The sequence below is a fragment of the Mytilus galloprovincialis genome, chromosome 9, assembly GCF_965363235.1.
Source record: "Mytilus galloprovincialis chromosome 9, xbMytGall1.hap1.1, whole genome shotgun sequence".
Taxonomy (NCBI): domain Eukaryota; kingdom Metazoa; phylum Mollusca; class Bivalvia; order Mytilida; family Mytilidae; genus Mytilus; species Mytilus galloprovincialis.
Window position 1 is genome coordinate 8,961,249 of NC_134846.1, and position 17,255 is coordinate 8,978,503.

The window sequence follows — 17,255 nt, forward strand, 5'->3', positions numbered from 1 at the left end:
ATTCCCTAGGGTTTATTATATACGTAATGGACACTTATAGAATTTTTTTAATTGTTTTTGAGTTCTTTTTGGGGATAATTTTGTTTTTCCAGAATTAAATTTTTTTTTAACTTTTTAACCATGTTGATGTCTTAGTCTTGTGTAGACGAAACGCGCGTCTGGCGTACTAACTTATAATCCTGGTACCTTTGATAACTATTCAAATGTTTATTAGAGGTCATATACATCATCCTGATAGAATATAGTTTACAATTAAAAATATCATTAAACGGACGTTACAAAAAAGAAATAGCACACACACACGATCACAGTATTTTTACAGATTTAAACTGCAGTTATATAATGAATAGTCAAATCAACGTGATCAATTAATGGTTATAATTATTAGTTGTTTTACAATAATCCCAGGTTATTTCGATATCAATCTATGTTTTACATTTTTTATTCATAATTGTCAATTAAACTAATACCATTTTTTAAAAGTCATCGTAGATGACATTTGAATGTTTATTATTAATATAAAATTATATCTGAAAAGGCGGATAATGAAGGTAATTGGTATTTAAAGAGATAAGTATTTCAAACCAGGATAATCGACGGTTTTTGAAATGTCAGTACCTGGTTGTTAACATTTAAATACGTCTTCTACTCACTTTCTAATTTACAAGAGTATTCACCTCTCGTATGTAAGCTTCTATTCTACATAGTGTGAGTATACTTTATCATTTTTAAGTCAAACCATTTTTTAAAATTGTTTTTAAGTCTGCAGGATGTTAAGCAAACTTTAATTAATATCTAAATATCTAAATATAATCTGAGCGAAACATTTATAAAAATCAATTGACTTACTCCTACTTGTTTTTAAAAGTTTTATACAGTTTTGCCTTATATGGAACCGTTTGTATTACATAATATAAATGTAATTATTCTGTATAGATTATTGTCCAATGCGTTTAAATTAAGGATGTTCGCTGTTCTTGTTAGTGACTTTTGTCAGATATTTTGTCTCCTATAACTTAAATGATCAATTGCAATTTTAATTTTGCTTGATCATTTCTACTTTTCTTTCCATAAATTTATCAACAAATCCTGTTAATAGTCTTATTCGATAGGTCACATTCATGAAACGGAAGGGGGTTGTAGCTACGACGTAATTAACATATCCGATATCATTTGTGAAACGGTTATTACATAACGATCAACCACTTCGTGATAACGTCCGTTAAATTTACGTAGGGATGATTTCAACTTCACCATTTGGAACTCTTGGTTTAAGGATGTCTGCTTGTCATGTTTTGGAATTTTTGTCAGATTTTTGGAATCCTCTAGTTTTATCGATTTGAATGCCTTAAAAAAAATTCCCCATGAACCCCCATTTTTCTTTTTATAAATCTTTTACATGTATAATTATAAATCATTTGTTAAAGTCTTTATTTTTTTATAGTATTTAAGAACTTTAACTGGTCAATGATAAAGCTATGAAAAATCAAGAGAGAACATTTTCCCGCCAAAATTCCAATGGCTAATATATCGAAAACAAGCACATTGACCCCTATATTTTTTTTGCTTTTTTGATTCATCAATTTATTCCCTATCAATACATACTAGTTTTATGAAAAGTTATTTATTCTGAAACTGATCAGCGAACATCCTTAATAGCTTCCTTGTGAGCAGCTACCCCCCAACAAGAAAATCATGATAGAAAATGTAAGCATGGGAATATCGTATCTATTGGGAGATATAAATCCCGTATGCAAGGGCTTCTGGAATGTCGCTACTAAAAAATGGAAAGTTCACAATTGGAAAGCTAAAATCATCTCTTTTGTCGTAAAATTTTGTTTTCAACCGACCCTCATTATCAATTTCTAGATGTTAGTCAAAATATGAGAACGACTCAACTGTACATGTTGTATCCTTTATCTCTCGTTCGATGGGATGAATGCGTTCAACATAGTCACCAAATTTTGAATTATTTAGTGAAAGAACATCATCAATATAGCGGAAAGTAAAATTCAGAGGATATTGCTAACTTCTTATTTCACTTCCAAAGAAGTTCCTGTATGAAGTCAGCCTCATAATAATAAAGAAACAAGTCGGGGACAAGAGGGGCACAATTGGTTCAAATTATAATGCCGACAGTCTGTGGGAAAAACGTCCTCCGAACGTAACAAATATATTGTCAATCAAGAAATTAAGCATCTTGATAACGTCAGTTTCAGAGAATTTTTCGTTTGAATCAGATTGATCCTTAACAAAGTAGGACGTATCCTTCCCTAAGATACTTTTGATCTACGTTGGCTATTTTTTTATAAAACAAAGTAATACCAACTCTTTCAATTTGTCTTTTAGTTTGGAAGAAGGAATACTCGTGTTAGTGGAGAAAAGCCAAATGTTTTAATACTATTAAAATGGAGAAACGAACGGTCTAATCTATATAAAAACCAGAAACGAGAAACACGTATGAACTACATATATAGAGAACAACAACTGCACATCAGATCCATTACTTAGGACACGTGCAAACATTTGCAGCGGTATCAAACGTATAAATGGTACCAAACTTTCTCCCTGTTTTGAAAACAATAGTATAACATCACCACATAGAAAGACACACTATCAAATATCAATTGGAAGGCTTAACTCAATCAAAAACGCAAATTAACACACACTTGACGAATAAATTTGATATGTGATATCTGAAGGCAAATACATAGTTAATAAAATATTATAATGGATACATAATTAAGGTGAAAAGTAGATAAACAAGTTTACCTAATTATTAATTGATATTGTATTTTTACTATGTCAAAGATCAAATGTATTCGTTCAGTGTACTAGTATGTTCACTTGTGTGAATATGTCTTTTGTTTGAGTTAAGCCATTTCAATTGATATTTCATAGTGTATCTTTCTCTGTTGTGATGTTATTCTATTGTTTCGTACAAGGAGGCAGTTTGGAATTTTTCGAAACATTAAAACCCACTGGATTTATTTTCACCTGTCCTATGTCAGGATTATGATGTTTGGTACACACTGGTCAAACTAATTCCAAATTAAAACTGCTTATTCCCTAGGGTTTATTGTATACGTAATGGATATTATAGAATTCATTTAATTGTTTTGAGTTCTTTTTTTGGGGGATAATTTTGTTCATCCAAAATAAAAATTTTACCTTTTTAACCATTTTGACTTCTGAGTCTTATGTAGACGAAACGCGCATCTGGTGTACTAACTTATAATCCTGGTACCTATGATAACTATTCAAATGTTAATCAAAAGTCATAAGGGTTAGTCCGTTGCTGTGTGTGTTATATTTTGATGTTGTGTCGTTGTTCTCCTCTTATATGTAATGCGTTTCCCTCAGTTTTGATTGTTACCCCGATTTTGTTTTTTGTCCATAGATTTATGAGTTTTGAGCAGCGGTATACTACTGTTGCCTTTATTTATATACATCATCCTGATAGAATATAGTTTACAATTAAAGATATTAAAAAAGAAATATCACACACACGATTACAGTATTTTTACAGATTTATACTGCAGTTGTATATAATGATTAGTCAAATCAACGTGATCAATTAACGGTTATAATTATTAGGTTTTTTACATTAATTCCAGGTTATTTCGATTTCAATCTATTGGTTACATTTTTTATTCATAATTGTCAATTAAACTAATACCATTTTTAAAATGGTCACCATAGGTGACATTTGAAAGTTTATTATTTAAATAAATTTATATCTGAAAAGGCGGATAATGAAGGTAATTAGTATTTAAAGAGATAAGTATTTCAAACCAGGATAATCGGCGGATTTTGAAATGTCAGTACCTGGTTGTTAACATTTAAATACGTCTCCTACTCACTTCTAATTTACTTGAGTATTCACCTCTCGTATGTAAAAAAAAAAGGTTTTACACAGTTTTGCCTTATATGGAACCGTGTGTATTACATAATATAAATGTAATTATTCTGTATAGATTATTATCCAATGCGTTTAATTTAAGGTTGTGATGTTATTCTATTGTTTCGTATAAGGAGGAAGGTTTGTATTTTTTTAAACATTTAAATCCACTGGATTTATTTTCACCTGTCCTATGTCAGGATTATAATGTTCGGTAGTTGTCGTTTGTTAATGTGGTTCATAAGTGTTTCTCAGTTTTTTTGTTTTTTTTATTTATATTAGTACGTTGGTTATCCCGTTTGAATGGTTTTACACTAGTCATTAAAAGAGCCCGTTATAGTTTCCTGTTCAGGGTGAACTAAGGCTCCGTGTTAAAGACCGTACTTTGACCTATACTGGTTTTCTTTAAAAATTGTGACTTGGATGTAGAGTTGTCTCATTGACAAAATATATAACTGATTTTTTTTTGTGGTTAACATATCCTAAGTATATTTTCTCTTATATCAGAAACCTTAGTTATATTGTGATAAATATCATGAGCTCATAGGAAAAACATGTGATATTATAACAGAAAGTCAAAAGCAGACTTATTACAAAATATTGCTGTTTGCATATTAAAATTTTTATCATGTCATGTTTTCGAATAGTTTGAAATTTAGTTTTACTTTGTATCATTTACATGATCACAATGTATCAGTTGTATCACGACTTGATAACTTTTTCAATGTTAATCAAATCGATATAAACATTATTATACAATGTATGAAACAGACTTGAAAAGAAATAACAGTGAATTCTGTAGTTTTTTATCATGTTACATTTATACAATTATTTTTCACAGGGCAATGGAAATATATCCTTTCTTTTTTGTGTTGTTTTTGACTGCAATAAGAGGTAACGTATATTTTTGCGAAGCTAAACTTAAATCATTGTTTTCATATTATAACTGTATCATGTTCAATTGCAAGTACAATCGTATTTGGTCGAAGTAAGCTAACTGATAAACGAAACGACTTTAAGAAGACTCATTCATACCAGGATCAATAATGTATACCCTTGTGACAACTCTCATTTAAATGCAAGGATTGTCTCATAATTATAGCCTACGAAATCCTTTTATTCACCAATAAAACTATCTCCCATGGTTACCGTGTTAATACTGATGCCTTTTGTTATCTATTATTTATGTGTTTCTTTGCCAAATACGTTCTACTATTTATTTGTATTGTAGTCCTGTATTATTATGTTGTCATTTTAATGTTATATTTAAAAAAAAATATGCCATCAAAGTGTGATGTTTGACATGCCACAAAACCATGTTCAACCCACCATTTTTTTCTTTAAAAATGTCCTGTACCAATTCAGGAAAATGGCCATTGTTATATCATAGTTCGTTTCTGTGTGTGTAACATTTTTACGTTGTGTTTCCATTGTGTCTTTTGTTTTCTCCTATTTTTGATTGTGAATTCACATTACTATAAGACGTGTCACGGTACTTTTCTATCCCAAATTCATGTATTTGGTTTTGATGTTATATTCGTTATTCTCATCGGATTGTGTCTAATGCTTAGTTCGTTGCTGTATGTGTTACATTTTAATGTTGTGTCGTAGTTCTCCTCTAATATTTGATGCGTTTCCCTCAGTTTTAGTTTGTTACCCAGATTTTGTTTTTTGTCCATAGATGTATGAGTTTTGAACAGCGATATACTACTGTTGCCTTTATTTGTGTAATGAGCTGATTTAATACTACATTACGATGCCATCGTAGTCATGTGCAAAAAGTCTTCCAAATCTAGATCGCCTTCTGGAAGCTTCATTGACTTTCTATCACATCTTAACCATCCGCTAAGGGAACATTGCACTATAACTATAATTTGCAAATCTTACCAATTTGTGTATCCACTTTCTTCTTACGCATCACGATTTGTGGGTTTTTTTTTTTCTCGATAAATTCAATATTTTTAATTTGAGTCAAATCGAAGTATTTTTAGTTATAAAATGTTCGAGTGTTCATATCCATACGTCTCTCGTTTTTAATCACACATAGATAATCATTAGCAGACTACTTGATAAAAAAAACACACCGGTGCTAGCTGCTCAGAAAATTCAATCCTACAAATATACGTGTACTTGTGGTTTCACCTATTAACGACAGATTAACCATGATTCCGAAAATACGTTGAAGAAAAAGGATTTCCTTCAATAAACTTGGGCAAATTTTGGCTCGGAGAACGTGAAGTCTGTTCTGAGTAAAAAATAGTATTGATTTCATATTACCTTTAAGACTCGATCTTCATATACTCAGACTGTTGATAACCTAACAAATAAATGACAGTAAGATCCTAAAACTCAAATGAAGCCCCCCTCCAAATAAAAAAAGAAAAAAAATTCACAGTCCCCTATCCCGAAAAAAAAAGTATAACAAAGTAAAACATTATCTATTCTCATTGACATTTATTCTCTATACCAAAAATGACGCGTATTAAGATATGATGCAATTGATAATTGTGATAACTTAACAGATGGGTCGACGGACAGTATTCCTCCAGGAGAATGTAGAGAATGTTCAGACGGTTCTGGCTGTGTATATAGATATCAATTCTGTAATGGCTGGATTAAATGTGACAATGGGGAGGATGAAAACGAAGATATATGTAGAGGTAAGAAGGTTTAATGTTTATCTGTAAAGATAATCTGTAATGTGTTTATAAAATAATTGTATATTTGTAAATTCCATTTCATCTTTTTCTAGGTTTCTTGTGCTGTTTATATTGATCTTTTCATTGAACAAACGAATTTATATGACGTATAAAAAAATGATAATTCATATAAATGGAATAATGAATTTGGAATAAATTATAATTCATGTGCACATCGCTTTTAATTCTAATATGACTTTCTTCGTTCGCTTTGTTAACAAACCCGTGCTATAAATCCAGTACAAATTGTTTGCACATGCGTATATTGACTTCTTCAGAATAATGAATCTTATCAAATCATCATGCACGTAATATATTTTTTTAACATGGATGTGAAGTTAGCAGCCGGCCATTCGTTATTCGATATTCGATGGTCCATATCCAACTGGCGATTCGATATTCAAATTTAGTGACACAATACGTAAGAAATCGTTTAATTACCCCTAGGCCTGCAAGATGTCTTAAACACTCGTTTTCCTCGAATATAAACCCTTCTCAATGCTTTGTGTAAGCTGCATATTTGTCTCCATGTAATTTAGATTTTTATCAATAAAATGACATCAAAAGTGTAATTTATATCTAACATTTCTTAAAACAAAAACAGAACCGACTACTCTAGAAACATTTAGAAATATAAAAAGGAACATATGGAAAGCCCCTTAAGTTGAAATATATAGCAGAAATTTACTTGAGACCGCTTAAATGACTTAAAGACCCCCTGTTCTTTCAATGTCCATGAAATTCGATGAATTAATATTAGACGGATTGAGATATCAAGGGCTCTCACCATAGCCCAGTGCCCTTTGTCCTGGAATATTTTTTGACAATTTCTAGCTGAAAAGTGGCAATCTAAGCCTTCCGTAGATATCGAAAATCACAATATTCTGAGAAATCCTTTTAATACAATCTTTATATATACAGAGTCTAACAATTTGTCGAATTTCATGGACATTAGAAGAACAGGGGGTATCATCGTCTTTAAACCGGTCTCAGGTAGTTTTTCAATATATATTTGGAATATTCAACTGACACTTTGGGCCCTCCGTAAACATAGAATACCGGAAGTGTACCCAAATTCCTTAAGTAACGTTTGTAACTACCTACTAATCAAATTTCTTCAGAGTATTAGAAAGATTAGGAGATCAGGGGGTTCTCAACATTGACCTGTGCCCTTTGTCCTAAAATTTTGATAATCTGTTGCTGAAAAGTGACAATCTATGCCCTCCATAGATATCGAAGATAACATTGTTCTTATAGAACATCTATATATACAGAGTATACGTGTTACTGAAGTTTTAAGACGAGGGTTTCAGGTAGGTTTCCGCTAGATATTTGTTTTTTGTGCTTTCCATAAATTTATGTTTTTTCTATAAATATTTCTACAGTTTTTCTTTTTGTTATAATAGATATCTATATAACACGAAGCACATATCCAGCTTAAAGGGTTTGTATTCGAGGACAAAGAGAAATTATGACAGCTTGAAATGTCATTAAACGATTTCCTACATACCTAATCAGTCCTCTAAACTCTGAAAATCATGTTTTTAATGTTATCAAGTATTTATTTTTCTTATGATTTTCAACTTAATTTTGAATATCGAACCGACTGTTTTCAGCCGGTAAGATATTAAATATCGAATTACGAACCGGCTGCTACTTCCGATATTTTAATGATATATTAACTCTAAATAATGACGTCTTCAGTATGTATACTCAAGAAATTTATCTTGATGAACTTACTTCAAATAAAGCTTATACTAACAATGACCACTGCTCTTTCCTCGATCTTGATAGCTATATCATTAAAGGGAAGCTTAATACAAAAATTTATGATAAAAGAGATGATTTTTCATTTCCTATCGTAAATTATGCAATTTTGAGATGGTGACGTTCCCTTGTCACCATCTTATGGTGTTTATATATCTCAACTTGTACGATTCGCTTGTGGATGTAACAACGTATTAGATTTTAGCGAGAGAAATTTATGTATTACTGAAAAATTATTACACCAGGGTTTTCGATATCACAAACTAGTCAAAACATTTACTAAATTTTATCATGGGTATAACATGTATAAGGACATCATTTGTAAATATAGCTCAACATGCAGACTTCTTATACGTTCAGGTATTTCACATTCAATATTTTATGGAAATATTCTTTATAAAGCACAAAAATGTCAGTATTCACCTCAGAAGCTAACAAAACCTTTAAACAGACTTATTAAGAAGGGATATAGTTACGATACTGTTGTCAGGTCATTAAAGATTGCATATGTTGGTTTAATATTGATTCACTTATAGGGTCTTTGCATCGGAACTAATCACATTTATTAAAAAAAAAGCAATTGTTGGCATGACACGGGTTATGTTCTTCTCATATATTTTATGATAGTATGATACTAAACCCCTAACCGGAGGGATTGTGCATGAACTACATATGATGACGGCATAATCTTTCAATTAGTTTAATTGAGGTCTGGAGCTGGCATGTCAGTTAACTATAAGTTGTCTGTTGTTATTTATGTATTATTGTCATTCTATTTTTTGTTTGTTAAATCTTCTGGAATCGGACTCGGACTTCGTTTACTTTTCTACATTGGCTAGAGGAATAGGGGAGGATTGAGATCCTATAAACATGTTAAACCCCGCCGCAATTTTGCGCTGGTCCCAAATCAAGAGCCCTGGCCTTTGTTAGTTTTGCATGATTTTGTATTTTAGTTTCTTGTGTATAATTCGGAGTTTAGTATGACGTCTATTCTCACTGTACTAGTATACATATTTTTTAAGGGGCAAACTGAAGAACGCCCTCGGGTGCGGGAGTTTCTTGCTAGATTGAAGACCCATTGGTGGCCTTCGGCTGTTGTCTCCTCTATGGTCGGGTTGTTGTCGCTTTGACACATTCTTCATTTCCTTTCTCAATTTTATGACCTACATACGAAAACTGTTCTTCCTGGCTGTTCAAACTCCCTCTTAAATATCACAGTGCAAGCCTTTTGCTTCTTTACAAAGAAACAAGGGAGGTGCATGGAAGAGCCTACACAACCGCTTTTAAACTTATACTTATCGGACATAGAAATTACCTTTATTGTTCTATTCAGAATCCAAATAATTGATGCAAGCTATACTTTATTGTAGTTTTAACATGGGTAGGCATTATATTCGTGTTATGTTAGTTCTCTCTATCGCTCGGGCAAAAATAATCAAGAAGATATTGCCTACCCATGTTAAAACTACAATAAAGTATAGCTAGCATCAATTATTTCTTAATTATATTAAGAAATTTATATATTGTTCAGGGATTTCAGCAATACAACATTTCATTAAAAAAACGACAATCTTTTGTTTCGTTTTAGAAAGTTACATACACGATGTATCATGCTCATTGAAACTGATTACCCGGCTATTGATGTGACATCGAATGTCTTTACCAAAAATTTATGTTATAGACTATTTAAATCAAGTTACTCATTTATTTTATTGTTTTTGTTTTAGAATTGGATTGTGAAAAAGGTGAAATGAAATGTGCAGACGGGATAGATTGTTTTCCTGAGTATACTTTATGTGATTACCGCGGCTACTGTAAAGATGATTCTGATGACGATCCGGAAATGTGCAAAAGTACGTACACTTTCTGCAGGCTGCTTTTACTGGATAACATAATTTAAAAAATGACGAATTCTTCTGAATACATATATGAAGATGTGGCATGAGTTCCAATGAGACAACTCTCCATTCAAATACTAATTTATAAAAGTAAACCATTATAGGTCAATGTACGGCCTTCAACACGGAGTCTAGGCTCACATCGAACAACAAGCTATACAGGGACCCAAAATTACTAGTGTAAAACCATTCAAACGGGAAAATCTAGGGTCTAAAGTCTTCATATATCAAGGAATAGTAAAGGTTTCTTTAACATTTTTGTTTATAGATATAGGAAGATGTGGTGTGAGTGCCAATGCGACAATTTTCCATCTAAATACAATTTATAAAATTAAATCATTATAGGTCAATGTTCGGCCTTCAACACTTAGCATTGGCTCACACCGAACAATAAGCTATAATTAAAAGGCCCCACAATTACTAGTGTAAAACAATTCAAACGGGAACATCAACAGTCTAAAGTCTTGATATATCAAGAAATGATAAAAACCAAGCGTTGTTTTTGGAAAGTGATTTCCACCAAGAACAGAGTCAGCAACGTAACTGCAACAGGAACGTACTTTTAAACTGTTTTACTAAAATATGTACGCATAGTTGACATGCCAAGTGTTATATTAAGGACGGGAAACTGTGTCATTCTGTAAAGTCCTCGTAAAACTACATATGGTAACATGTATGGTAACATGTTTATAAAGTCATTGATAAAGGCAACAGTAGTATACCGCTGTTAGAAACATTGAAATACTATCGCAGTGTATAGTATTTTATTATTAATGTTATTTTGATACGTAAATCCATTACTGTTATTATCAAATCGCCTTATTGCCTCTACCTTTCCAATAGATCGAACGTGTCCGACTGATACAACGAAGTGCAGTGATGGTATTGAATGCTTTTCACAAGACGATCGCTGTAATGGTAACGCTTTGTGCAAAACTGGTGATGATGAAGATATAGAAATGTGCAAAGGTTTGTTCTTAATTACAAAATGTGAATATTAATTTTGTATTGTGTCTTGTAGTTTTTGGCAATCACAGGTTCAAACAATATAGTTTTTTAACATTCACACTTATAATATACAAGTTAAGATGGTAGGTGACACATTTATAATATTTAACTTGACTCGTTTAATGGTCATGAAATTTGTGACAAAATGTGTATCCTGAAATACACAAATTTAAAAACACTTGAACATGTTGAATCACACACTTTATAGTAAAATTTTATTGGGCATATAACAGTTTGTCAATTTTCATCATTGAGAAGCTTAATATTGCCATAATAACGTTCAGTATATTTTTACACAAGGGATTATTTAGTTTTACCTACTTTCGAATGCATCCGGATGTGACGTATTATAATTTGGTGGTATTACACCTAAAGAAGACTTTCTGTTGAATAAACTGAATGTGACTTCTTTTACTTTTAAATACTGTTTTTTGAAGCATTCATCTACCTTTAAACAGTTGTATATTATACAAAAGATGACTTTATGATGATACTACCACTAAATTATCTCTGTGTCTCCCTCATAAGGTCTGTTTTGATCAAAAACTTTCTTCATAATATCAATGTTTTAGGCTAATAAATATTTGGGGGGGGGGGGGGGACGTTTCACCCATTTAGGATAGAAATGTTAGAACAAATAGATACAGTATTTGAGCTGAATGAACTAGCAATATAAAGTTTACAGCCTACAAGGATGTTTCAATAAGTCCTTACGGCAAACTTATAAATGTATGCCGTGTGCCCGAGAGGGACATACACAGCTCTTTTACTAGTGAATAATTAGTTTTTACTGCTTTGAATACTATTTCACTTACCTATAATGATATATTTAGAACAATATTTTTCTTAGGAAACATATTCTATTATAGCAGAATATCCAAAATAAGGAAACGAATATCCCCAAAATAATAAGTATGGCTTGTTCTGTCAACTTATAATCATTGAGTCCTATTTCGAAAAAGGTGTTTTGCAAACTCAATCAACACAGAATATTTCATTTTTTGTAAAATTTCACCTAAAAAACAAGAGATGTTTTAAACACGTGACAGCAAATAGGGATAAAAAGGTGCGTGTACAGTACCTCCTCCCCTGTGCCCATATTATGTATATTACAACCATTGATTTTTGAAATTTGAATCCTTAATGCTCTTTAGCTTCGGACTTGCTTGACTTTATAAGTATTTTGATATGAACGTCACTGATGAGACTAAGTTAGACGAAACGCGCGTCTGGCGTACTAAATAATTATCCTGGTACCTTTGAAAGCTATTGTTCAAACAAATTTAGAAGATGAGGCATGGGTGCCCATGCGAATCACCATCGAAATCACAATTGTAAAAACGTAACCATTATAAGTCATAGTACAGCCTTAAACACTGAGTTTTGCTCCAAAACAACAAACAATGTTCAAATTAACAGTAAATAACGTGTAAAAATATTTTGATAAAATGCTGAACTACTAGATATATACTTATTGTCGATTTTGATAGCGAATGAATAAATGCCAAGTCCGTCATTGTTCTCGCAAGATGTTTTCTGTCTTTTAGTGATCTGATACATAGAGCACTTTTCAACTGTTTCAAAGTCCGTGCTTTTGCTGGCATGTAACACTTCTAGTTAACCAGATAAGGGAGAGGAGGTGGTTGATGTTGTCCAAATATGCTGTACTCAACGGTTGTCGATTTCTGCTGTATTTCGTTCGTTTTCGTCATGTTTTGTTTATACATAAGGTCATCAGGTTGATAGCTTGAATTCATTTAGATTAGTCAAATAGGGACATTTAAAACCCTCTATACAGTTTTGGTTTTGCTCATTAAGACCATACGTAAACATATTAATTTACACTTTTAATACTTAAATTTAATGTTAAATGTGTTATAACAAATTATTACATCACGTATGCCAAACTTATAAGGTTGGGTTTTTCAATATATGTGTTGTAAAAAACAAAGCCACACACACATACAAACACATATGATGAAGAGAAGGAAATTCCAAAAGGATTTCTCGAACTTCTCTAAGGTCATCTATGCCTCTATTTCAAACAAATCGTATTTTAAATCATTTGTAAGTTAAGGATTAATGTATTATCGAAAAATGACCTTTTAGCAAAGGATATTTCATGTCAACATGGTCAACGCATAAGTACTGACCACCGAACGATTGTTACCCTCAGAGAGGAAACATCTAGAAATAGACGGCTCGGCCCAGTGATTGTAAAACTAAAAAAAGACATACATTTTTTTTAGTTTTGTAAACAAGTCATACTTTTCAGTTTTGTTTAAATATTTTTTATGATGACTCGGTTCGTAAAAAGTATTTTCTGATTAAAAAATTGCCTACTGAGAATTGACTACATTGTAGAAAATCAAATGTGTTCCGATCTCTATTTTTGACACGCACCTAAATATTGCTATTATTTTTCCTGGAGTCCATTTTTCATAATGTTATTCGGATACTATTTCTTACACTTAGTTCATTACGGATAAGAACTCCTTTTGTTAAACAGTATTAAGGTTTTCAATTAAGTACTTTTTAACGATATTAAACTAATGTATTTAAACTAGGATTGAGACACTTGCATGGTAAATATTGCGACATTTGTTTTCCTAAAAACTATTGAATTGGTATTTATAATCAATTATTACACCATAAAGATTTCAGGAAGATCGCCACGCACCACTGTTGAAAACGTTGAACATATGATAATGAAAGGTATATTGCATTAGATAATAAACGTATTTACTTGGTAAGTTAAACATTGTAAGAGTATTCTCAATCACATCCAAACTGGACAGAAGATTGAATTAGAACCAGGGTTGTTGTCTCTTTGGCACATTCCTCATTTCCATTCTCAATTTTATTCAAGTAATCAATGTCGTAAACGTAGTTCAAATAAATGTCAAAGACAAATAATTCTGAACATTCGATAAGGCAAACAGATTATTATTCTGAACGACTGTTCTGGTTTTCTGTTTTCTAGAATACCAATGTCCAAGTGGTAGAGTTAAATGTGCAGATGAAATACAATGTGTGCCTATAGACAGTATCTGTGATGACCGTGAAGATTGTCATGATGGTAGTGACGAAGATAAAGTAAAATGCAAAGGTAAACATTCATCACAACATAGGAGGAAACAATAAAAGAAGTATATTCAACTAGGAGTTTATCCCCTATCATTCGAAACAATTAGTTGGTCGTCAATACCCCTATTTTCATGGTTGTGTTTCGGTTTGTCAATTTATGTCATATTTGCGCAAACAGTCGTTGGAAATGTTGTGACATACTATATTTTGTATGCAACAATGAAAATCCCTCTACGCGAAGTGCAATATAATTCTTGATAAAAGATAAAAGGCGTGTGTTAAAAAATGTTTCTGTAAAAAGTTGCAGGTGGTCGGTTAATATAGGATTCTTTTAACAAGTTAAATATGTAAAAGCATTAATGTTTCAGACATAAAGAGGTAATTTGTGATCGTATCTGTATTTGACGATTGATCCTTTTAGCTTATGTCCATATTCTAATACTCTCAGAAATATCACACTAAGAAATATGCAGCTTTTTCTTGATCTTATTTCAATATAAGAAAGATCCTTACCGCAAAATATTTTACACATCAACATTGATATGGGTCGTTTTTGAGGTTGAGAAATACAAGGTTCGTTCGATCGGATTATAAAGGTTAAATTTTCTGCCGGTAATAAGTTACTCAGTGCTTGTTAAAGAACCATTACAAGAAGGTTTTAATTTTCTATAGAAAGACTACACGCAAAATTTCTATCTCATTCAAAATATTCATGTCAAGCGTAGGTTGTTTTTTTCCCCAATTTTAACAACTGTTTCAATACTTTGCTCGCCATACCTCTTTAATTCTCTGTTAAATGTATTTATCTCCTAAGTATGCATTCCAGTAGTGATTAATGATGATTAATAATGTTTTCCATTAATGAATATAGACCAGTTGAAGTTATGAAAGTATTGTATCAACCGTCGCCTGTCATAGGGAGTGTTATGGGCATGATCATTGTTCACAGGGGATTAATAGATCATGTAAATGATTGCAAACAATGACAAAATGTACGAAGTCCGTTCGCAAACTAAATCTAGCGCTATAACCAACATTCAGAATGTGAGACCATTGTCATTGCAGTTCGCTATAATCAAGTATAAATAATTAAATGAAGTTATTTTCTCAGTTAGTAAACTTACGCTACCTTGTTTCTATGTGTCTTTAAATAAAAATCAATATACCACTGAAATATGTAGCTGTATATTCTTAATTACTTACCCTGATCTAATTATTTCTTTCAGCAGGAGAATGTCCCTATGGTTCTAGAAGGTGTAATGATGACTACCGTTGTATTAGTGAAGACCTGTGGTGTGATGGACGCAATGAGTGTTCAACAGGAGAAGACGAAGATCCACATATGTGCTTAGGTAAATATGCATCTCGGTTTTCATAATTATTAGGGACTGTGCTTGTAAAATGTGCTACAAAAACTAAATTACTCATCATTAACTAATAAGGGGGAAAACTTAAACATATAAAACTTATAAAAAAATAAAATAACAAAAATACCGAGCTCCAAGGAAAATTCAAAACGGAAAGTCACTTATCAAATGGCAATAGCAAAAGCTCAAATACATCAAACAAATAGAACACAACTGTCATATATACAAATATTCATATTCTGTCATAAAATACTTTCCAAAAACATGAATCCAATCAATGTTATGAAATGTTTCAAAAATAATTGTACAAAATTGTTAAACTTAAACTATACAAAGATAAACAAGCACAAAAACAAATCAAATACCATTGAAAAGAGTTTTACAAATGCCGAATTATCTTTTCCTTGGTTACACTTTGCCCTTTGAAGATTACCTTTCCTTTAAAACTAAGATCCCAAATTCTAAACATTTAATTTCGACTTATGACTTTTGTCTGCATTAATTTTAATTAGAATGCCGGCACTTCCTCTGTTTTTCAAATTACTGAACCGACACTGAAAATTAGTATTTTTCATATCTCAGAATAGATTGTATAAGACCAATATTGGATTGCATCAACAAAAACTGACCATATTTGCAGTTAAAGAAACCAAATAGCGGTATCATAAATTAGTAAATTTGTTAACTCATGATGGATTGCATAATACAAATGACAGCAATATTGGTACACATTCAAACCAAAAACTTGTCTGCATCAGTTTAGAGTGGCCAAAATTTCCTCTTTTATGTCAAAGTACTGGACCGTCATTAAAAATCAGTAGTTTTGATATCTCAAGATGGTTTGTAGAATCATTTTGTCTGCATCATTCAAAGATTACAATATTTATACTTCGTAATATAAATGATATGGCGGTTTCATAAATCAGTAAAATTTGTTAACTAAAGATGATTGTAAAATACAAATGAAAGCGATATTGGTACACGCTAACTACACAGTTTTGTCCGCGTTAATTTCGAGTTTCAAGCGCTGCTTCTTTTTGGTAAAAAAAACTAAACCGTAACTAAAATAAAATAGTTCAGATATATCGGGATAGTTTGTATAACAAACCGGTGTGTTCGTTTCGATCAAAAGTTATCATATTCGTAATTTATAATAAAAATGTTATAGCTGTATGATAAATAGGTAAATATGCCGAAATTGGCTAGAAGGTTCGTAAATGATTCAGAACACTGTACAAACGCCTATATATTCATACCTGAGAAAACAAAATGAGTCACAGGGTAACTAGAATAGTACTTCGATGTATTGTAAAATAGAACAATACGATTAATGTTTATATAATCAAAGGTCATGTCTGATATTGAAAGTGTTAACAATTACTAGCCCATGTCTTCATAAGCAGACTTGATTATAAACATATTTTTATTTTTTAAGATATGAACAGGATTGAGCAACAGACACAACCTATAAAAGCTCTCTCCATATTACATGTACAAGGTATAATTCAATTATTAACAACTGTATTCA

At 31.6% G+C, this 17,255-nt stretch overlaps 1 protein-coding gene across 1 annotated transcript in view; it reads left to right on the forward strand.

Moving 5' to 3' along the window:
• The first annotated feature begins 639 nt into the window (after window positions 1-639).
• The window catches only part of LOC143044368 (uncharacterized), a 60,552-nt gene continuing 43,936 nt past the window's right edge, over window positions 640-17,255 (forward strand). The window contains exons 1-8 of the mRNA XM_076216324.1: window positions 640-708; window positions 4,743-4,795; window positions 6,424-6,561; window positions 10,095-10,220; window positions 11,109-11,234; window positions 14,257-14,382; window positions 15,587-15,712; window positions 17,163-17,225. Of these exons, the coding sequence (XP_076072439.1) occupies window positions 4,747-4,795; window positions 6,424-6,561; window positions 10,095-10,220; window positions 11,109-11,234; window positions 14,257-14,382; window positions 15,587-15,712; window positions 17,163-17,225 (754 nt within the window). The 5' untranslated portion in view covers window positions 640-708; window positions 4,743-4,746. The remainder of the gene's footprint in view (window positions 709-4,742; window positions 4,796-6,423; window positions 6,562-10,094; window positions 10,221-11,108; window positions 11,235-14,256; window positions 14,383-15,586; window positions 15,713-17,162; window positions 17,226-17,255) is intronic.